A 23,342-nucleotide genomic window follows, 5' to 3' on the forward strand; every position below is an offset into this window, starting at 1 on the left:
TTTTAAATATATGTTTAATGTTTCCAGTATGTTGGTCGGTCAAAAGAATATGAAGCATGAAAAAACCATGTCGCGTTATGTTTATTTTCATGTTTTTTTGTATTTATATTATTAGTTTTAAATACATTTCATTTTTATGCTTTGTCATTCTTTATTATGAATTTTTTAAAATAATTATTAAGAGATGTAATTGCTTTTTAATTTGTTTAGTGCACATCTATTAAAAGGAGCTTAAGAGCACACATACTTGACTATTTGAAAAAGGGAAATAAGTCATGGAAGTGGTTTGAACGCTTGCCTATCATTCACGCGATTTTCATACGAATTTTTCCGACAACAGCGTGTGTTTGATTGTTGGAGAAAGAGGACCCGGGATGGTGTCTATAGAATAAAGATAATGAAACCGCAGCTACAGTATTCTTTTTACAAAACAACCATAAAGTAAAAAATGTATCAAGATTTTTTTAACTAAAAAAATAAATTGATTATGGTCGGCTGTGGGCCCCTAAATGGCCCGGGCCCCCCGCATTGCGGGGTCTGGCGGTACTGTAGTTCCGCCCCTGGTTAACATGATTTAAGAAAAATCATTTGTGAATTTAGTGTATTGTTTATAAATAATAATTCAGGCTACATATATGCAGCTTCCACACATCTGATCAAGCTGTACGCAAATTACTTTGTACAAAATAATTCCAAGCGTAACTGTTACTTTCAAAAATAATTTTGGAAGAATCGACGTGAAAGGCATAGTCAGGAGCAAGAACTACCTACTTTAATTAGCCCACTTAACATGCATGCCTAGCATTCCAGTTCTTGGGATTAACTTAATAAAACACAGTTTCAAAAGCTTGAATAAGCATGTTTATTATCATGTAAAATTATGAAAACATGACTGGTTAGTAAAATTAAATAATTTAAAATGTAATAAAAAGCTAATGTGTTTTCGTTACATGGAACGGATTGTTTTATCAAATGTCAGATATTTAAAGTGTATTTAAGCATATATACAATATATAAACAGCATTTATTTTCTCCTATTAAGTGCATTATTATATAACAGCTTGTTATTAAAACGTTTTATGTTGTTTTTTCTGCAACGTTTTAGTAACAAGCTGTTATGTAATAATGCACTTAAGGGGGTAGGCTCCAGAAAAAAAGAAACTTCTTAATTAAAAGCTTTTATTGATTTATTTGTGTATATCTAAGTTAGGGTACTTGAAGGAAAATATTTCCATGCATCAGGGACTCTTTTGAAATTATGGTTGTCATGGCAACGGCGGCCATCTTGAAAAAAAAACATCCTTTTCTGGAGTTCTAAAATTTCATAAACTAACATAAATATCGGCTATATAGCCATTGATCCTTCTTGTACTAACGCTAATAGAGTCAGCTGGCTAGTTTTTGTAACAGAAATCACTCTAGAAATATTTTTTTTTAATTTTCAAAATTTGGTGTGACGAAATTCCAATGAAAATAATGCTAAATTCAATGGAATTTCACCAAAATATTTTTTGAAAATTTGAAAAAAAATATGTCTAGCTGTTTTTCGGTTACAAAAATTAGCCAGCTGGCTCTATTGGTATTAGTACAATAAAGACCAATGATTATATGGGCGGTTTATATGTTACTTTATGAAATTTTACAACTCCACATAGGTAGTTTTTTCCAAGATGGCCGCCGTTTCCATGGCAACCATATTTTCAGAAGAGTCCCTGGTACATCCAAATATTTTTCCTTAAGTACCCTAACTTATACATACACAAATAAATGTAAAAGGCTTTTTAATTAAAAAGTTTTTTTCCCGTTTTTTTCGGGAGCTTGTCTTTAAATTTATAATAAAAACTGCTTTTTAAATTTAGTGCATTATTACATAGAAGCTTGTTATTAAAATGTATTCGAAGTATTTTTTTCTGTACTTGAAATTTTCAAAAACATAACAGTTACATGATTAAAATCAATAGCGTACCAAATAAAAATGACAATACGCATATAATATTGCGGGAAAGTAGAAAGTCAACCTATTATTTAAGAAAAATGTAACCAATTCATAAAAAATAATTAGACAATAAATTAAGTTAAATTTGATGTAAGATTGATTTGTCTTCGGGTTTTGACCCACGTACCTAGATTCAGAGAAATTTGTCGGTAAGAGGTACTCGAAATTTTGCTCGCCTGTTTTGACCTGTGACATTACGACAGTCAGAGGAAGCAAGTTAAATGAAAGCTTGTAAAAAGATCAAACTTTACGTGCATCCACAATTTTTTACACAAATTGTGGAGCTAAATACGGATTTTGTTCATTACCATACGTTACATCCTCCAACGTATTATATACATGTTCAGTCACTATAACCTTGTTTGGTAGATTTTCTACTACACCGTCTGTGGGAGGTTGATTTGATTCCGGATGATTAAAATATGAACCCTGTGCTTCATCAATAACGTCATAAGGATTTTCACTCGTCCTGTACGTTGAAGTAAGGGAAACAGTGGCCGTAACATCTCTATGTGCGGCTTCTTGTTGACGTCCTCTGGTTGCTGGTTGTGGGGACATGTCTGAGCTTGTATTGGCTGGTAGTAGATTAACTCTCTCACGTGACATCAGATAACCGTTTTTATCAGTGGGGAAACTTGGCATTTGTATATCATTTGATGTCTCTATAGTTTCTGAGTCTTTTGGTTTTGATGACTTTGTACATGCAAACCAAGCCGTTGCTGATATATAAAAAAACGAAAAATAAAATAGATAATTATTAATGGTACATAGTGTTAACAAAAAATAATTTATGGTTATGATAATATGGTTAAGTAAATGCTCACCTTTAGCTTTTCTATTGACAGTTACAATTACAGCGATACATCCAGCTATAGCTACCAGACCTGCAGCCAAACCGACCCATTTGCTATAATTACCAAAAATTGTATTCGCCCCTGTTTCATAAACTGTAATTAAAACAAATATTAGAGATATATTAAAACAAAGTCACATTGTTTAACAAGTTTGATTATAGTACTAGCAATACAATAAAAGCGAAAGAATTATTTTAATCATTCAAATAATGAGCATTTAAGACATTACACAAATCATACATTTTTATGAACGACTTGCTTTTATTTTTCTTACTAAAGAACGATAAGTTGTGATGATACTTCAAACATCTTTTATAAGACAGTTTATTCTTTTTATGTTTATAATACGTGAAACAGAAATATGTTGAGGAAGTAAGGAAGAATTGGGGATGGGCGGGGGGGGGGGGGCACGCTAATTTTAAAACGTTGAGAGTTTTATACTTTTTAAAAAAATATTTTCATTAACCAGTTTATGTTTGATAGCATTAGATATTTACAGCAACAAATATAAATTATGATGACACAAAAATATTTTGTGGGATTTATACCCAACTTTTGAGGTAAAAGGCCTAGAATATGCAAATGAAAGACATTTTTGTATCACACATACACAATTTATAGAACTAGTGCACATCACCATTGCGTTTTTATTCAGCCAGACGGCGTGTGTTATCTCAAGAGTTGTAAAAACTATTGATCCTAAGATCATTTATTTTCAGAAATGTGTTGTTTTATTTTTTAACCTTCCCCTCTGTATATGTCTTGCGACGCTACTTATAATCGTCTACGGTGGTAAGAGGGTTGTTCTATCTAAACGTTGTGCCAAAAATGTATTTATATGTACTGTTTAGAGAAAACACCAAACTATACATACAGGAAGAGATTAAATAAATTAGTTGCAAGACAGACCAAAACACATATCTCATTGTGTTCTTTCTAATAAACTATTTAAAAACATAATAAAATATCCAGCGCTATTTTTATAGACGCAATAATTTGTTTAAGCATAACATTAATTAATACAATGTAATTAAATGTAAAATTTCTTTTTTACGAATCTGACGGTCCATGGAGCAAGTTAAGCATAAGCAGAGTTCACCAGTTTCTGTGACATCTTCTTATGAAGGGATACTGTGGTCAGCATTATACCGAACCGCAGTTGCTTTCTCATCAGAGCTAGGATGGACTCTGGTACATTCTACTGACTTGAACCCATATTCGAGCTCAGGAATTAGCAGTCCTATGCTCTACAGCTAGGCCACGCCGTCCTCAAAATGTAATTAAGGCTTAACATTTAAATTTAAGATTAACCCCTACAATACAACCTCCATCACACGTAACGTCTTTATGATTACAGCTGTCTTTGTTAAAACAGTTCACACTACAAGAATGTCGGCAGTCTATAGCCACCTTCCTAAACTACACACTAAAATACAGTATTAGCATGCAGTACACTTTAATACATTTATATTTTTCAACAGAACAAACATTAGTTCAAACATTTGAAGATTGACATAACCAAAGACATTAATAGTATAGGCCTAGCGCATTAACTATTATAAGAAAAAAAATCAATCGGTATGAGTGTCTGAACCCTTCAGTACAGAGCGGTGGTTTAAACCCTGCCATACAACCTCCATAACACGTGCCGTCCTTAGGGTTACAGCTGTCTTTGTTAGAGCAGTTCACACTACAAGAGTTTCGGCAGTCAACACCCCATGTACCTGCACTACACTCTGTAATATTGAGACGTACACTACACTTAGTACATTTATAGTGTTTAACTATTTTGTATGGTGATGATGGCTGTCGCCTCTTTGTTGACATTGCTTTTGATATATATTGTGTTTTGAAAGTAATTTCGGAAAAGCTATACCATAGCCGCAGACCAATTCACGTACATAAATAACTATCATATATATATATATATATATATATATATATATATATATATATATATATATAATAGTAACCTGAGAAAGTTAGACGCTGTACGAAAGAAAGTGACGTTTAGGGGTCATCCATAAATGACGTCACATTCGTAGGGGGGAGGGGGGGTCCGTAATTTTGTGACGATGTGTGATGAGGGGGAGGGGGGGGGGGGCTCAGATGTTGCGACGTCACATTTTTGCATTATAAAAAATCAATGTTAGAAAACGAATTCTAGACGTTATTTCGCGTTTTAGATAACTGTTTTAATAAATTGTAATAGTTTAGACAAGATTTTGGAAAAATATCGATGTTTTAAAAAAATGCAACTGCAATTTTGAGGGGGGGGGGGGGGGGTTGTAGGTTGAGGTGTGACGTCATTTTAGGGGGGGGGTCTGACTTTTTGTGACGACGTGTGACGGAGGGGAGGGGGAGAGGTAAAAATCGTCAAAAAAAGCGTGACGTCATTTATGGATGACCCCTTAAGTGGAGGATCGTTTTTGCCGGGGAAGAAGTTGGAAGTAGTCATATTATTGTTGTGTTAGGGTGAGGTCGTAATGTAGTAGAGTCTTAGTATCGTTCGTGTTAGTCGTCCTATGTATTTTTATACTGCAATAAATAGTAAAATTAAATAATGTCATCCTGTCGAATCATTTGTATTCGCTGATGTCGTCTTAGTATAGGAGGAACTACTGAATGGCTAGACAGAATATAATGGTAGTGTAAACCCTCTTACTGCATAGCTGCGGGACACATATATCGCAGTTATAACAAGGTGCCAGTGTGTGTATTTTTTTTTTGGAAAATGTGTATGAACTACATACAAGAGTCCAGCTTTTTTGACGTCTTGGTCGCTGGTCCCACTCAAACAATACACACATCAACAGTTATATGATTGATGTTCTATCTAAACTGTGTGGCAAAATGTATACATGGCCCAACTTTTACAAAATAAAAACGGATTTTTTTTTACCTTCAGTACAGAGCGGGGGTTTAGACCCTGTAATACAACCTTCATCACACGTGCCGTCCTTATGGTTACAGCTGTCTTTGTTAGAGCAGTTCACACTACAAGAGTTTTGGCAGTCAACACCCCATGTACCTTCAATACAGTCTAGAGATTTGACATGTATGTCTTTCAAGTAAACACAACATATAGTTTAAACTGAAAAAATCTGCCCTTTATAGTAAAATTTATATATCTGTATAAATTTATTGGTTCTACTCACCAGACTGGCATCCTTCAAATGTGTATCCTGGAGCACAGCCATATGGACAGGTACCAGTGTCCACGTGACATTGTTCATTGTTGACACAGTTACATTCTTTAGTGCAGTCTAGGCCGTATGTGTTCTTTGGGCATATGTTGACTTGTGAAATACAAGCGTCGAAATGTAATATCTCTTATAATTACATTATCTGATTATTCACATAATTTTTTTTTAAATTTATAACTAATTCATTTTAACAATAATAAAAAGACAGTAGAAAACATATACGTTTTATACGATGTGCTTAAATATTTTTCAAGGCCACCCTACTGAACATATATAAAAATAGTTTAACTACACACGTATTATTCTAGTATATAACTATGTTGCAAACCTCCATAAATCTCGGCCTCACAAAAAATTAAATAGTCTACATCCAATGTGACGTTGACCCGAGCAACATCACGTGATCCAGATACAACAGTGTGGACTAGTGCCAGTGCCTTAGGAGCCGTGTATGTGAACACTTGGTCACCTTTGTTGTCCCAACTTGTTAGTGTAAACCCACTGATTCTTTCAGGACAGCAAGGTAAAGCTAAAACAAAATACAAATACGGAATCAAACGAGATAACAGCTAGTTAAAATCTGCATACTCAATATGCAAGAAATTGTATAATCAATCCTAATATATAAAAGGCCATGTGCGCTCTTCTCTCTCTCTCTCTCTCTCTGTCCGCAAAATATTTTCGCCGGACATCACGTCAGAATCGGCAGCGATATATGGCTACCTTTATAAGCACTTTTGTTGAAAATAATATATTAGATGTTTTAAATGCATAGCCACAATTTTATCTAAAGAAAATTTAAAAATAAAGGCGTATTCGAATGAAGAAAAGCAATTTAAATTATGCAACTGGAAAAAAAGCATTTATAGATGTAAAAAAGAACGCATAAAACTGTGACGTCACTAATGTTTATACATTAACTAATGACGTCATCTGCGGTGTTTAGAATAAAAAGAAATGAACTATTTCATTCAAATTTGATTTAGATCTACGTACACTATGAAATGTATAAAATACAATTTCTCCGGCCTAAACTCATAACATTTATTTTATTTATTTGGATTCTAGATCTAGAGATTCTAGATTGTAGATATAGACTAGATCTAAATCTACGCAGTAACTAGACGTAGACGCTAAGATCTAGATTTAGACTCTAACTACTCTAGAATCTATTCCAAAAATAAATTTCTATATTAGGCCTAAACTATTTCAAGACTTAATTATTTTATACAAAATCTTTACTTGGAACTGGCTAATTTGGGATAAAAAAATTTATTAGAAAGAATAGGCATATTCGCGTAAGTTAAGATTTTAAAATACGTCTTTCTTCTTCTTCTTCTTCTTCTTCTTCGTTCTTAATTTTTGAATATGGTGGAGGATTCAGACAACAAGTCCAACTTCGTGGACAAACCGGACTGTGGTTTCCAGTTTGTCAGGTGTCCCATATAATTTTTCCCTGAGTGGGGTGGGCTGGGGCCAGTGTCTGCCTCTTGCCTGGCTATACAGAGTACATTCTTGGAGTACGTGCTCTGTGTTTTCCGGGGCCTTGCCACAAGGGCACATTTCGCTACACCCAACCTTCAGTTTTTTGTGCATGTGTTGATTTAGTCTGTTGTGGCCTGTTCTGAGTCGAAAGATTATGTATTGTTGTTTTCGTGTTAAATTGTAATAGCCGTCGTCTTTATGTAGTGAGGGTGTGTGACAGACCACATTTGCGTTTGTTTGTTTTTAATTATTCTTTTTATTTCTTTTGGGTGTAGCGAAATTTCCGGTTGTGGTTTCTTTCCCCAATTTTTGCCAGCTGGTCTGCGATCTCGTTACCATACGTCTTTCATTCTCCGTGTTTTATAATAGCTGAGATGATAGTGTACTTAAAACCACGCAGGTGGTACGGGTTCGGGACACACCAAGTCAAACTTGGTTATTTATTTATTTTTATTTTTTTTATTTTGCTCGGGCTAAACTTAAAAAAAAGTTTTATAAGGATTCTAGATCTAGAGAATCTAGATGATCTAGAATCTCTAGATAACCAAGTTTGACTTGGTGTGTCCCGAAGCCGTACCACCTGTGTGGTTTTAAGTACACTATCATCTCAGCTATTATAAAACACGGAGAATGAAAGACGTATTTTAAAATCTTAACTTACGCGAATATGCCTATTCTAGATCTACGGAAAAACTAGACTTACACAGATGTAGACCCTACCTAGATCTAGAATCTATTCAAATAATACATTTCGATACTAAAGTATTTCAGGCCTTAATTACTTTACTGAAATCTTTGTTTATCTATGCAATTAGCTAATCTCTATAATGTAGAAAGCAAAGTTGTCGGGTGCCCGATAGGGCAATTCCCGGTGCCGCGGACGCTTCAAATTTGGCAGGAATCTTGCCTTGGGGCGACGGAACACGGGGGCCGGTTGGTCGAAAAGTCTACGATGAGTGGGTCAAACTGACCTCGACGGACCGGCGTCTTATATGAGCTATAAATCGAAAAAAAATGTCCATGTATGAACCTCTTCATAACTCCTGAGGTCGTAGACCGACACTCGGGCGAATTAATTAAGCATTCAAATTCTCAATGTTTTCGAAAGCCTAAGCGAAGCTGGGCAGCATGCCTAGTATTTTAAAAATCCCTTTAAATTCAATGTTGTATCGTATAGTAATTAGATACACGATTACCATTTTATTGTACAAACAGTTTAAATCGAATACATTGATATCGATCGTCATGTTATATTACTTAAACCTATATGGTGTTTTGAAATACGATTGTAAATATCCTATATTTTATACATGTAAAAGATTTGGTAGTTACATTGTTTTAAAAATAAACATTACTCACGATCAGTCTTAAAATCCCACCTACTGTATAAAACATATCTGTTGACATTGTATGCTTCACCAGTGAAATTAACTGCCCAGTAATGAAGTGTTCCGTATGATGTCTGTATGGCGGTATGCATACATGATTTATAGCTCCAATCACTTGTTCTATTACCATCTACAGCATTAGAAGCAGCAGAAATTCTATTATACGTACTGTCTTGTATGGCAGGTTGTTTAACTGCAATATTCCTGCCTAGATTTTATTAGGTTTTTCTTTTATTTTAATTTGAAGAAAAAAACTAGTATATTTCATTAATTCGATATAATATACTGAACTAAACCTAGCTAGATTCATAGTTACCTCCGCTGATATAAACATTGCAGACATTCCTTATATTTCCCCCTGACAAAACTAGACGTGTCATATTTACTGTTGTCCGACATCTGAACTCAACCGTGTCCTGGCTAATAGCTGATTGGAAAATCGTGTCACACCTAGAGTTTCCGCCAGTTATGTTTAAGTTTGACGTCAGATAATTTGCTGAAAATAGTTATACACCATATTAACAAAACTGCTTCTGTACTTAACTTTTGGTTAAGGAATGAAAACTTCTTTCATTAATTAACGATTTGTTGTTCACATTTTTAATCATGTTTTTTTTCAGTGGGGAATAACATTTTAAAAAAAAAACACGGAGATAAATTGTTACTAAAAATTAGACATTTTATCTTTGTCTTAACTCCGTCCAACACTATAATATAACATTTCAAAAGACCATCAGGTCCTATATTACATCCGAATCATCCCAAACCCACATTCAGAAATGAACTACAATTTTTTTTGGAGCATGTTAATTAAAACATGTAATCGCTCTTCCTGTCCGAAAACAAAGTGATACTTAATCGTTCATGCAATTCCGGTAGGTGTTTATGAAACAAACCATTAAAACGGGAAACAGTTTGCTGAAATTCTGAAAATTTCTAATTCGTTATTTTAACAAATAGGCCTATATAAAACTTCTCATACCTAGAATTATACCTATAAAACACAACATAACAGAATGATACATGACCATTCCCGTATTAGTGTATAATTTGTGGGCGATCTTTAACTGGTGTTCTCTGTGGTTGAATTTAAATTACTGACTAGTAAAATATTATTCTTTAAAAAAATATGTCTACAGTTATTCTTAAGCTTCGTTTGTCAATGCAACTGTTTTTGTCAATATTAACTATGCCTTAGTTTTTAATGAAGCTAGTAACAATTTTTTTCGTCTTTCCTATAAATATGTTTTCATTGTCAACCCGTGGAATAAAGCTTTTCAACATCATGCATGGTTGTATTAAAGATTTTTTGACTAATGTTATTAAAGACCAGGGTCCGTAACAAGATTGGTTCCGTCGAGTCGAAGTATATTAGAAGTAGTTTGGCATATTGCCTGTCTTTGATTTCATCTTCTAAGACATATATTTAGTACTTACTAGTTTCTTTAAATTGTACCCATAGAAACATGAAAGGGTAGGAAGTGTTCCAGGAGACTTCAATTCTTTGATTAGCTCCTGCAATATTACATGGGCCTACAGTAATTTGGGCTTGACGTGAAACATCCAATGTCAATTTGGCTGTATAGACTGTTGCAAGATTCTCTAAAACAAAACATTTTAAAATGTTTGACCATTAAGCTGAATCTCTTTGATATATTGTTTCTATTTAGAAACCTAATACTTCATATGTCGTGGCTATAATGAAAACACATGCATATATGAGACATAAAGATAGCAACAGATTAGACCAACACATCAAAAGTATAAATTAATCCAGGTATTTCTTAACTTTACACTATAACCTATAAACCTTAAAGCCTAGTTATTGTTGCCTGTGCTAGAAATAGTATAAATATCTTTTTTTTTTAAAGTTGAGTTTAACTCCACGTTGTTATATTACTCTCCCTCCCCCCCCCCCCCAAGTCGAATGTGAATACAAATGTGATATTAACTATCGTTAACTGGGTTTGGTTAGAGGACAAGGGGAATAATAAATAATAGAGTTGAGATTGTATGTATTGAGGTAGAAAAAAGTGTTTAAAAGATTGCGGAGTGTAGTGTCGCTCACGATCGATGATTTTAGTATAATTTTTCTCGACCATTCAATTTAGGTACAAATATCAAGTAACAAAATAATCGGTAAATTTTCAAAACATGTACTTCTTTGTACCCTTATGTCTCGAATTCAAATCTGGGTTCAAGTCAGTAGATGAGTCCACCCAGCTCTGATGGGTACCTAATTCACGTTAAGGGAAAGTAAAAATTGGCTGGGCATAGTGCTAACCAGATTATCCCTCCATAGAAACAGGTGAACTCTACTCCACTTGCCCTATAGACCGTCAGGTTTGAAAGGAGAACTTTACTTACTTTTACTACTTTTACAACATTAATTAAGATGAGCAAGATTTTGCACATTGAGCATTTTTATAATTTCCGATAACTAAATAAATCGGGAGTGATCTCCTCTAAACTTTCTCGAATATTCTAATATAACACTACGGGGGATGGCAACTCGGGACATAGACAATATTTTAAATCCATTTTTAATTACTTAAACTTTTTATAATAGAATAGATTCTCGTACAAAAAAGAATTGCACACCAAGTGAACACCAAATAAAATGTGCATAATATTGCGGGATATTATTAGTACTTTATAAATTCACATGCGTTTTTTGAGAAATCGGAAGTAGCCTAAATTACTACTTCCGGTTGACGGAAATTACTCAAAATTTGATAGAAAATTAGAACTTTTACTTTCATGTGAAATTTCATTTATCTATCTGAAATATTACTCAAGTTATAGGATTTTGAAAAATTCAAAGTTCCACTTCCGTTTATCGGAAATCGCTCAAAATTTGATACGGATCTACGATTTTCATATGATACTTATATATGAAATCTCATCAACCTAGCTGTAACAGTACTCAAGTTATCGTGTTTACACACACACAGACACACACACAGACATACATACACACAAACATACGGACAAGATTGCAAAACTATGTTTTTCCGACTCAGTGAGGTGTAAAAAGTCGAGATTTGTAAACATCTCGATTTTTTTTTGCACGATTACAAGACTTTCTCTATACCTCGTATATACGAGAAAGTAAAAAGCGACCAAGTTTACTTTGAAATATACTTTTTATATTGCAGACTTAACATAGAATATTCTTTGTGATAGTTTCCTTTAGTTGTCAACTGACACTATTTGTAATAGTAAATTGCACCGATGTATCATAATATTATTTTTAGTTATCGACACCTATAATTAGCATGTTTACAAACTCGATGAAACCTTTTTCGCCCTGTTTAGACTTGATTCGGAAAGCGGCGCAGAGAAATACTAATCTTTAGCCTTTGAATGCTAGTTATTGGAAATAGCCTAAAAGTAATGTATGTGTAATGGCGCCATCAGAATAAGAGACACATTTTCATACACATGCGCATATATGTTATAGAATTAAATATTTATACTGCAAGATTGCCATCCTTTTGACTGTATAAGAATCTACGAAAAATTTTAGGGAGGGATTACCAACGCTAATTAGTTCTAAATTTTGTTGTACCTCGTTTTGTATTCGTTATGTAATGGTGAAACCACAAATTGGCACGCCGGTCAAAAGTTTGTGACATTTTAAAACGTTTTGTTTTTTAATTTTATCATAATGTGCTTTCGTATTTTCATATTAATTTTAAATAGATTCTAATTCTTTTTCATTCTTTTGTATGCATTAAATTATTTTTTTCCTTATTAAAAAAGTGTATGCTAAAAATTTTGATTGTAAAGTTATAAAAAAGTATAAAAGTATTTTATAAACTGCAAAAATTACGCTTCTTCTACCAGAGGCGTAGCGAGGGGGGGGGGGGGGCGGGGTGCGGATCGCACCGGATGACACCATTTAGGGGGGTGACACCAAGGCAAAAAATAACAAAATATATAGAGAAAAACTTGAGCGGGGGGGGGGGTGCAAATCGAAAGTTTGAAAGTTTGTCCCCTGGAAGGGTCACTACGCCTTGGGGGGGGGGGGGGTGACACCATTAAGTGCCGCACCGGGTGATACCCGACCTTGCTACGCCACTGTCTTCGATTATTTCAAATAGATTTACCCCCCCCCCCCTTTAACTATTTAAATAAGCGTTATTTGCCTACTATTCTACCTCAAGACGTGTTATCAGCTAATTGAGGGAATTTTATGGGTCTTGTTTCGTGTCTGGCGGTATGGAAGTTACGCCACTGAATGTTATTTTTCATTTAGTTAGATATAAGCTGCGTTTACTTACGGTACTGACAAGCAGGACCAAACCATTCACCGTCACACTTTGCCCCTTTGATGCAGGTACCGTCGTCTGTACATTTGTTGTTTGTACAGTGGCACTGGAGCTTACAGTCTTTGCCAAACCATCCAACATCACATGCTTTGATATAGATACATAAGAGAAAATGATTCCATCTTTTGTAGGACATAAACATACAATTTCCTCACTTTTGGTGCTTTTTCGTATTTCCTCTTCCACCAGCGATGCTCAATAAACAATAAACAATAAACATAGGCATCATTGTATTAAAAGCATTAGATCAAGTGTCACACTTGCATTTAAATAAAAAGAAAAATATTTAAAAACATATGTTTTTGCATCCCACGATCATAAAGTAAAGACAGTTGGATATAGTACTGACCACTGACCACACTAACGTTTCGTAAGCCGAGGTAACTTAAACAGATGCTCTCTCTGCTTTCCGAAGACACATACATTCACACGAATCCATTGGCCGCAATTTCAAACAAAACTAAATTACCTTTCTAAAATTAAAATTAATAACCTGTACTACGTCACAATTCGTACAGCAACAATTTTTTTCTAGCACTACCTACTCAGAACAAAAATCATTTACGTGCAGAATGAATACATTCCACCTTGAACGTTTACTAATTTATCCGTAAAGCTAAAGCTAGACCTGACCTAGACCTAGACCTAGTCTTAGACCTAGACCTAGACCTAGACCTAGACCTAGACCTAGACCTAGACTTAGACCTAGACCTAGACCTAGACCTAGACCTAGACCTAGACCTAGACCTAGACCTAGACCTAGACCTAGACCTAGACCTAGACCTAGACCTAGACCTAGACCTAGACCTAGACCTAGACCTAGACCTAGACCTAGACCTAGACCTAGACCTAGACCTAGACCTAGACCTAGACCTAGACCTAGACCTAGACCTAGACCTAGACCTAGACCTAGACCTAGACCTAGACCTAGACCTAGACCTAGACCTAGACCTAGACCTAGACCTAGACCTAGACCTAGACCTAGACCTAGACCTAGACCTAGACCTAGACCTAGACCTAGACCTAGACCTAGACCTAGACCTAGACCTAGACCTAGACCTAGACCTAGACCTAGAACTAGACCCCTAGACCCCTAGACCCCTAGACCCCTAGACCCCTAGACCCCTAGACCCCTAGACCCCTAGACCCCTAGACCCCTAGACCCCTAGACCCCTAGACCCCTAGACCCCTAGACCCCTAGACCCCTAGACCCCTAGACCCCTAGACCCCTAGACCCCTAGACCCCTAGACCCCTAGACCCCTAGACCCCTAGACCCCTAGACCCCTAGACCCCTAGACCCCTAGACCCCCTAGACCCCTAGACCCCTAGACCCCTAGACCCCTAGACCCCTAGACCCCTAGACCCCTAGACCCCTAGACCCCTAGACCCCTAGACCCCTAGACCTAGACCTAGACCTAGACCTAGACCTAGACCTAGACCTAGACCTAGACCTAGACCTAGACCTAGACCTAGACCTAGACCTAGACCTAGACCTAGACCTAGACCTAGACCTAGACCTAGACCTAGACCTAGACCTAGACCTAGACCTAGACCTAGACCTAGACCTAGACCTAGACCTAGACCTAGACCTAGACCTAGACCTAGACCTAGACCTAGACCTAGACCTAGACCTAGACCTAGACCTAGACCTAGACCTAGACCTAGACCTAGACCTAGACCTAGACCTAGACCTAGACCTAGACCTAGACCTAGACCTAGACCTAGACCTAGACCTAGACCTAGACCTAGACCTAGACCTAGACCTAGACCTAGACCTAGACCTAGACCTAGACCTAGACCTAGACCTAGACCTAGACCTAGACCTAGACCTAGACCTAGACCTAGACCTAGACCTAGACCTAGACCTAGACCTAGACCTAGACCTAGACCTAGACCTAGACCTAGACCTAGACCTAGACCTAGACCTAGACCTAGACCTAGACCTAGACCTAGACCTAGACCTAGACCTAGACCTAGACCTAGACCTAGACCTAGACCTAGACCTAGACCTAGACCTAGACCTAGACCTAGACCTAGACCTAGACCTAGACCTAGACCTAGACCTATACCTAGACCTAGACCTAGACCTAGACCTAGACCTAGACCTAGACCTAGACCTAGACCTAGACCTAGACCTAGACCTAGACCTAGACCTAGACCTAGACCTAGACCTAGACCTAGACCTAGATCTAGTTTTTATGTTATTTATATTTATTCTATAACGTCCTTTCACAAACATAAACAAATAACTGACATACAAACGCAAACCTAAATACTTCTCCAGTTGCATACATATAGTTGAGCTTTTACATTCGAATATGCTTTTATTTGTATTTCTGTCTTCAATAAGGTTTAGTTTACATATTCAGTATGCATTAAGATGAAGCACATATACTATTACATAAAGGCTATTATTATACATTACGACCCGACCCGCGGCGTATCATACGCCGCTATTTAGTTGTTTTATCTTCTACTTTTCAGTAATTCATAATTTGTGAATTCGACAGTACCAATGCTGCCACTGAAAATATTTACTTAAAAACACTATCATTATGCCGTTAAGGACGATAACTACCCCCCCCCCCCACCCTCCTTTCCCCTAACCCCTACCCTATCCCCCCTCCACCTCCGTGAAAGCAGCCTCCTCTTAGTTACCTCCCATAAGTTTAAAATAGTTTCAAACTAAATTATCTGCCCATAATAGCCGTCACTAAAACCGGCTCTACGATTGTAAACATTTAGCGTGAACCACAGCTCACTTGACCATGTGGGGGGGGGGGGTGGGGGTGTAGCGATATGCCTAGAGAGGAAGAGAGGGGGCTACTAGGAGGCGCGCTTACAGCTTGGTTTTTCTACGGTCTCCAAGAAGAGAATTATATATATAGATTAGTTATGCGAAGATTTTTCATAATGGAGAGGTACACAAACAAATGCTTTGTGTATATAAATCTGTGCTAATGGGTGCCTAAAATAAAAATATTGTTACCTGAGCTCAGCTGCCAGATCTGAATACACATAATTACAGAAATAACCGTAACTCCTCTTTTCATTATCACGTAAAAGTCAACACAAGTCCAAAGTTTAACAAATGTTCATTGTTTATTACTTTTTTTCGGTTCAATTAAAAAAAAATATTGTTAATATATTATGTAATACATTTGTATTTATTATTTGATTTTTTTTATACAAAATACAACATCAATATGGTTATTTAGTGAACTAAAAGTAAACGAATCGGCAGAGAGATTTCATTTTAATGAGTACTTTTTCCGAAAAGATTTGCAACATGTTTCTTCTTTTTAATAATCTTTGTTTGTACAATAAATACAATGTGAGTCATACAAGATATTCTTCTTGATCAACTCTTAGCTTTAAACAAGAGTAATTTTTTACTCAATCAAGCCATGTCATTTTCAAAATGTGTCTTTAACGATAAGACTAAGCATACTTGTTGATTAACGGATAGAGACTGATTAGATCTGTTAATGAAAGGTCACTTGTTATTTAGCTGAAGTGTTTAACTTAAAACACGACATACCGGATTCTGCTTTAATACAGATTTGAAAATACTTCAATTTATTTGTAGGCTAGATGTTTGCTATATTACACTCTGGGCAGGTTTATCACAATATTTTCATCTCTTATTCATTAGCATGTAATAGAAACGTAAAATATAAAGCAAACTAAACATAAATGTATCTTACATGTCGGCTATATAAATCACCTTTAATATATAAATCAAGCGATATGTTAGGATACGAATATTCAATAAGTAAGTGTGAACAAGTAGTAGAGATTAACAAGACAAGTACTTTACCAAAAAGTACTAACACAAGAGGAAGTGAATCGTTAATATGTTGTATTATATACTTCAAAAATTTAATTTTTCTAGCATTATCTAAATATTTTGGTAGCTAGATATATAATTTTAAATTGTTTCGCAACATTTTTTCGGATCTCAAAGCATTTTTTTTTTCTGTATTGAAATTATATAAAAAGTCATTATTCCGTCTCAGCCCACTTATAACTGAGGACAGTGCATATCCCGCAGCTAGCCTATGAAGTGAGAGCTACTACTCTAATATTTTTTTTTTTAACTATCTATGAATTCATCACACTATACTAGAGTCCTGACCTATTTCATGACGTCATCAAGCCAGACAAATGACTTGACAGGATCACATTGTTTCATTTGATTTTGTATCGCACAAGTCTCATTGTATTAACTAGAAAGACGTGGACAACGACTACATTTACGACGACGGGACGAATACTTCCACACCATTGCACAACAAGACTCAGACTGCCCTAACCTTATTCCCCAGTAAAAACAATCCTACACTAAAACGCGACATGCTTCTCACAAACTCAACATCTTGTGTGTATGTCAAAACTTTCACAACACACATTATCTTGTACACACACAACAATATACTCTTCAACAACACACATAGGCTACTCTTGTACTGTAACAATACTCGGATTACATGCCCCCAAAATGCCAACGTTGTTGTTTTTGTTACATGTTTTTAATAAAACAGATGCATAAAAAATAGCAAATGTTATATTTAATCATAATAATAAGAATTTTAAGTATAAAAACAGAATAAAGTAGAATGTAAAGAAATGAACTAGTTTTAAAAAGTGAATAAGCCCTACCATTGTACAATCAGCCGAGCGTTTAACAGATGTTTGCTGATAAAGTAAAGTGGACAGGCGTAGGAGCGCTACTTCTTTCACTTTCTCTCTCCAATGTTAATACCAACTCTTTCAGTTTCGTTAATGCATTCTCTCGTTACACTCTCAACGTTGCAACTTATCCTAAAACATAATGCTAAAATTCACTGCACATTGTTGAACTAAATTCGAACTTTATACTTTCGCTTTATTCGTGACTGTTTTTCTGTTTACTGTCTTCCTCTTTTTCTTTCACACTTTACTCAGTTTCTCATGCATGCCGCTTAAAAGGAGACCTAAGAATGATGTTTGTTCTTTCCGCCACCCACAATTCAGAACGTTGCAGAAATGTGTTAGACAAGTGACATTATGTGGGACGGAGTGGCCTAGCGATAGAGAGCTGGACTGCTAACCCGTAAGTCTCGAGTTCGAATCCAGGTTCAATTCAGTATACAGTCCCTGAGTCCAACCAACTCTGATGGTTACCTAACTCACGTTAGGGAAAGTAAAGGCGGCTGGGAATAGTGCTGACCACACTATCTCTTCACATGCCGAGGTCACTGAAACAAGTGAACTCTATTTTACCTGCCCCATTGACCGTCAGACTTGAAAGGGAACTTTCAAGTGTCATCATAGAGCTGCGATATACGTTGAGCTGCATATTTTTCTTGATGTTTTTTTCCATGAACAATGAAACATGCGCTCGTAATGCAAAGGAGAAAATTGCTCGTTCGATTGCTCGTATCTCAAACTGTTCGTGTGTAGGGGCACTCGTATGCCAAGTACCACTGTATTTGGTAAACTTAGGCATTGCTTCGGGATGGGGATAGTGACCTAGATATAATTAGGGTTATGGTGGGGATTGTGGTTACAGTTCAAATTAAGAGATTTTCTGGATGGAATAAGCCTGTTCCGCTTTTTTATTGCGTTGTAGAGAATGACTAGGCAGAGTCTTTATTCTTTTTGTTGCTGCCTAGGCAGAGTTTGAAATTCTGTTTAATTCGTATTATGTCGGCCCATTTCGGACGCAACGTAAAATGCCTATGCATTCTGTTGATGCATGAGTTTTCACTTTAATTTCACAGGCATATTAGGTATTCTCGAAGTGATAGATAATTTGTTGGGGGGGGGGGGGCGGGTGGGGTGGGGCAGGACAAATGATCTCAGAACAACATATATCAGGACAAATAATATCATGGACAGATTACCTCAGTCAAAATATCTCAAAAAAATAATTCAAAGTAAAATATCTATATATAAAATTCTCTTCTTGGAGACGTTAGAAAACACCAAACCTTTAAGCGCACCTTGCAGTCCCCTCTCTTCCTCTCTAGGAAACATTTCTTTTGATTTTTGTTTTGCCAAGTAGGCCATATATATATATATATATATATATATATATATATATATATATATATATATATGTTGAGTATCATACTGAATGATTGGTTGCTGTGCAATGACCTTAAAATATATACTGTCTATATTTATGTCTGTTACAGTTAAATTACTTATGTTTCCTTTCCGAACACAGGCCACTGTCAAGGTTTTCCACCTCCCTCCCCACAGTCTTCTGACACTCCTGCTGTTCCCAATTCCTTCCAATACTTTAGACCCCTCTAGCACGCTACCCCTGTGTCGCTTGCCTTGGGGGATCCAGCGAATCACTATAGTAGGACCAGTGGCGTAGCGAGGTCGGGTGTCACCCGGTGCGGCACTTAATGGTGTCACCCCCCCAGAGGCATAGAGACCCTTCCCAGGGACAAACTTTCAAATTTTCGATTTGCACCCCACCCCTCAAGTTTTCGATTTGCACCCCCCCCCCTCGAGTTTTTCTCTATATATTTTGCTATTTTTTGCCTTGGTGTCACCCCCCTAAATGGTGTCACCCGGTGCGGTCCGCACCCCCCGCCCCCCCCCTCGCTACGCCCCTGAGTAGGACTGCTTTTACGTTTTTTATTAAAGATTCGACAATTGTATCATACTATGTCGTTATAGGTTACTTTTTTGTTTTGAAGAATGAATCAATTATTGATTTTGGGCTTTCAGTCTATACAATAATAACCCATACTCAATAAATACGACTTTTATTTAAATGCTTAAAATAATTTTGTAACATTTTTCAATGGTAATGCACATAAGAACACACATATTTAGTAACTATCGTTTTAAATTTACATTAATACATTAATCATTTTAACTTGTCATACTTTAATATAAGAAAGGGCTGACATTTGTTAAACTACCAAATAAAAACCTTTTTAAGAAAATGTGTCACGTTATATATAAAGAATATTTGGATCACTTGGACTTAGATAAACACATTTACATTTGAATTAAATTCATAGGTATACACTTTATAAAAAAATAGAGACTGATAACACATTACACATGTAATTTCTTAAAGTATAAAAGAAAATGAAACTTTTAAAAATTGTTTAAAGAATAAAAAATCTTGATCTCCTGACTCCCTAAATATTGAAAATTAATTTTTGAGAGTAACACAAGCCAGCGGCCATTAATAAAAAGTTTCCCTTTCAAACCTGACGGTTTATTGGGCAAGTGAAGTAGAGTTAACTTGTTTCTGTGACCTCGGCATAATTAATAGTTGTGGCTTCATTCTAGAAGTGTACTATTACATGATTGATCGTAAGAGGTGGGGTTTGGGATTAACTTCCCTCCCCCCCCCCCCCCCAACACAACCCTGCCTATTCCATAGTACATGATACCAAAAAAATAATAAAAATGTAAAAACATGAAAAGGATACTTACAACAATGTACCGAGTTATGTGCACTAAATGCATCCTTTGCAATATAACTGAGCACACTATTAAATACATGTTATTACATTGCAAACATGTAGCATAAATAGGCCTATATAGATTTATATCTAGTTTTTATTTTTTCTTTAATTTTAGAATTTCCGATCAACACGCTTTTATTTTACAAATATTTACCTCATTATTTCAAACCTAAGCAGAATGAAAACCTAACATGAATAAATGATGTTATATAGACTTTACCAGTTTCATAATTTTTACTGTCTCGAATATACGATGTATAGAGAAAGTCTTGTAATCGTGCAAAAAAAAATCGAGAGTTTTACAAATCTCGACGTTTTACACCTAACTGATACGGAAAAACATAATTTTTCAATCTTGTCCGTATGTCTGTCTCTGTGTGTGTGTGTGTATGTGTGTAAACACGTTAACTTGAGTATTTTATCAAAATCGTAGATCCGTATCAACTTTTGAGTGATTTCCGATAACCGGAAGTGGTACTTTTTCTACTTTGAATTTTTCAAAAGCCTATAACTTGAGTACTATTTCAGATAGATGAAATTTCACATGTAAGTAAAATATCTAATTCTCTACCTTCTGTCAAATTTTGAGTATTTTCCGTTGATCGGAACTACTAATTTACGCTATTTCCAATTTCTCAAAAAACGAATGTAAATTTATAAAGTAGTAATAATATTGCGATTCTATGAGATTCTATTCTAAAAAGTTTAAGTATTTAAAATGGATTAAAAATCATAACTATATCCCGAGTTCCCATCCCCTGTTGTTTTATATAAGAATATTAGAGAAAGTTTAGGGGAGATCACTCCCGGTTTATTACTATATATAATAACTGTCTATAATGTCTCTTGATTTTATAAGTAGCATTCTTTAAGTAATTTATAATAAACAATAAAAACAATAGCTCAAACAGCTGATGTTACATCGCTGTTGGCATACACAGAGTCTTCATGTGGTCCATTCTCACTTGTCTGAATAATTGGCACAATCCTGACATCACAAACATTGTTGTATGAAGATGTCATCTCATGGTATCTCTCCAACACTTTATACAACACTTCATACTGACTCTGTGGAAATTAAATATTTATTTGATCCAAACTAAAAAAAAATCACAGTATACAATTATTTAAAGAATTATTTCAACATTATTTACATTTATTTATTTCCAGGTACGTGTTTAGTAAAGTAATATTTATAGCCTTAAAATGTTTCTGATGCATTTGCTTAATGTATTTTATATTTACACAAAGTATACGTTTTTATTTTATTTTACATTTGTAAAATAATTGCTTTTAAAAAATGAATAGACTTCAAAATATTTACCAATGATGCAATAACTTCCGGCCGTACACTCTTGATAGCACCAACAACAAGTGGAACAGTTAGACGCTGGTCGTGGTCCATTCTATCCAACAACAGTGTGAGAACACTTGCCAAACCACTCCATTCTGCTCCATCACTAAACAAGTCAACACAAAATTATTTCTGTTGTTGTAAAACATCTCATAAGCTGTAATTAGCTAATTTTTAACAAGTAGTTGTATTTTTTCTGCTAGTGTTCTTTTAATTTATCCCAAGTAGCTAAAAATGACTACATGTACTGCTAACCTGAAGGCTAAAAAACATACAAATGTAATAACCTGCACATGAACAGAATTCTCCCATTAAACTTGTATGCCTGTGACCTGACTTTCTGAATAATTTGATAAAGTCTTTTCGGATCCAGTTCTTTTATAGCAGCTTTTACATGAGTCATTGTGTGGGTCTCATTTTCCTGAAAAAAAAAACATTACTATGAATTACATTTTGTTTTATTTAACAATCTTAATCAACTTAACAAATTCAAATGCATACACAAATACTTATATATATATATATATATATATATATATATATATATATATATATATATATATATATATATATATATATATATATATATATATATATATATATATTTAAGTATTTGTGTATGCAGTTGAATTTTTAAATATATATTTGAATATTTGAATTTGATTATATATATATATATATATATATATATATATATATATATATATATATATATATATATATATATGTATATATAAATAAATAAATAAATAAATAAATAAATAAATAAATAAATATATATATATATATATATATATATATATATATATATATATATATATATATATATATATATATATATATATATCAAGGCTATTATTTAATGTAACTATTTTAAACACCTAACAGATGAAATCTCAAAAGTGAAAACTAAACACTAAATGCATTTAACCTTCAACGGTTTACTTGTAGATTACAAGGCAACACAAAAGTCACGATAAATAATATTGTTGTGTTTAAAAGAATTTGCAGCATGAAGTAAAACTACCTGTGAAGTTCTAGTGATGGTCAGTTTCTGCTCTTCCAGGATATTATCTCCCTTGATTTCACTGGTTGAAATCACAAAAGGTTCACATTTTAATGGTTCGGTTGTATTCACAGGGATGTAATTTCCTATCGTCTGTTAGAAAAGACAAAAAAAATCTAATAAATTAAATATTTTATAAGTTAACATTTCAAAAGGCAACTAGCAAGACACATA

General features: G+C 35.0%; 2 protein-coding genes across 4 annotated transcripts in view; both read right to left on the bottom strand.

Annotated features, from left to right (window-relative positions):
• Positions 1 to 2,896: 2,896 nt before the first annotated feature.
• Positions 2,897 to 9,309, bottom strand: LOC131956424 (uncharacterized; the record flags this gene model as incomplete). The annotated part of the gene is made up of 6 exons (XM_059320860.1): positions 9,246 to 9,309; positions 8,901 to 9,137; positions 6,385 to 6,585; positions 6,009 to 6,149; positions 5,753 to 5,893; positions 2,897 to 2,943 (listed from the first exon to the last, which is right to left on the bottom strand). Coding segments are annotated over exons 1-6 (831 nt in total), but the record flags the coding sequence as incomplete, so codon positions are not given.
• An 11,319-nt stretch (positions 9,310 to 20,628) lies between these two features.
• The window catches only part of LOC131956443 (receptor-type tyrosine-protein phosphatase T), a 76,133-nt gene continuing 73,419 nt past the window's right edge, over positions 20,629 to 23,342 (bottom strand). For all 3 annotated transcript variants that reach the window (XM_059320881.1, XM_059320884.1, XM_059320883.1), the window contains 4 exons: positions 23,130 to 23,261; positions 22,390 to 22,523; positions 22,073 to 22,208; positions 20,629 to 21,816 (listed from right to left, as the gene is read on the bottom strand). In XM_059320881.1, coding sequence (XP_059176864.1) covers positions 21,652 to 21,816; positions 22,073 to 22,208; positions 22,390 to 22,523; positions 23,130 to 23,261 — 567 coding nt within the window. In that variant the 3' untranslated portion in view covers positions 20,629 to 21,651. The remainder of the gene's footprint in view (positions 21,817 to 22,072; positions 22,209 to 22,389; positions 22,524 to 23,129; positions 23,262 to 23,342) is intronic.

The sequence above is a fragment of the Physella acuta genome, unplaced genomic scaffold (assembly GCF_028476545.2).
Source record: "Physella acuta isolate Inbredline_101_S28 unplaced genomic scaffold, ASM2847654v3 ptg001149l, whole genome shotgun sequence".
Lineage (NCBI taxonomy): Eukaryota > Metazoa > Mollusca > Gastropoda > Physidae > Physella > Physella acuta.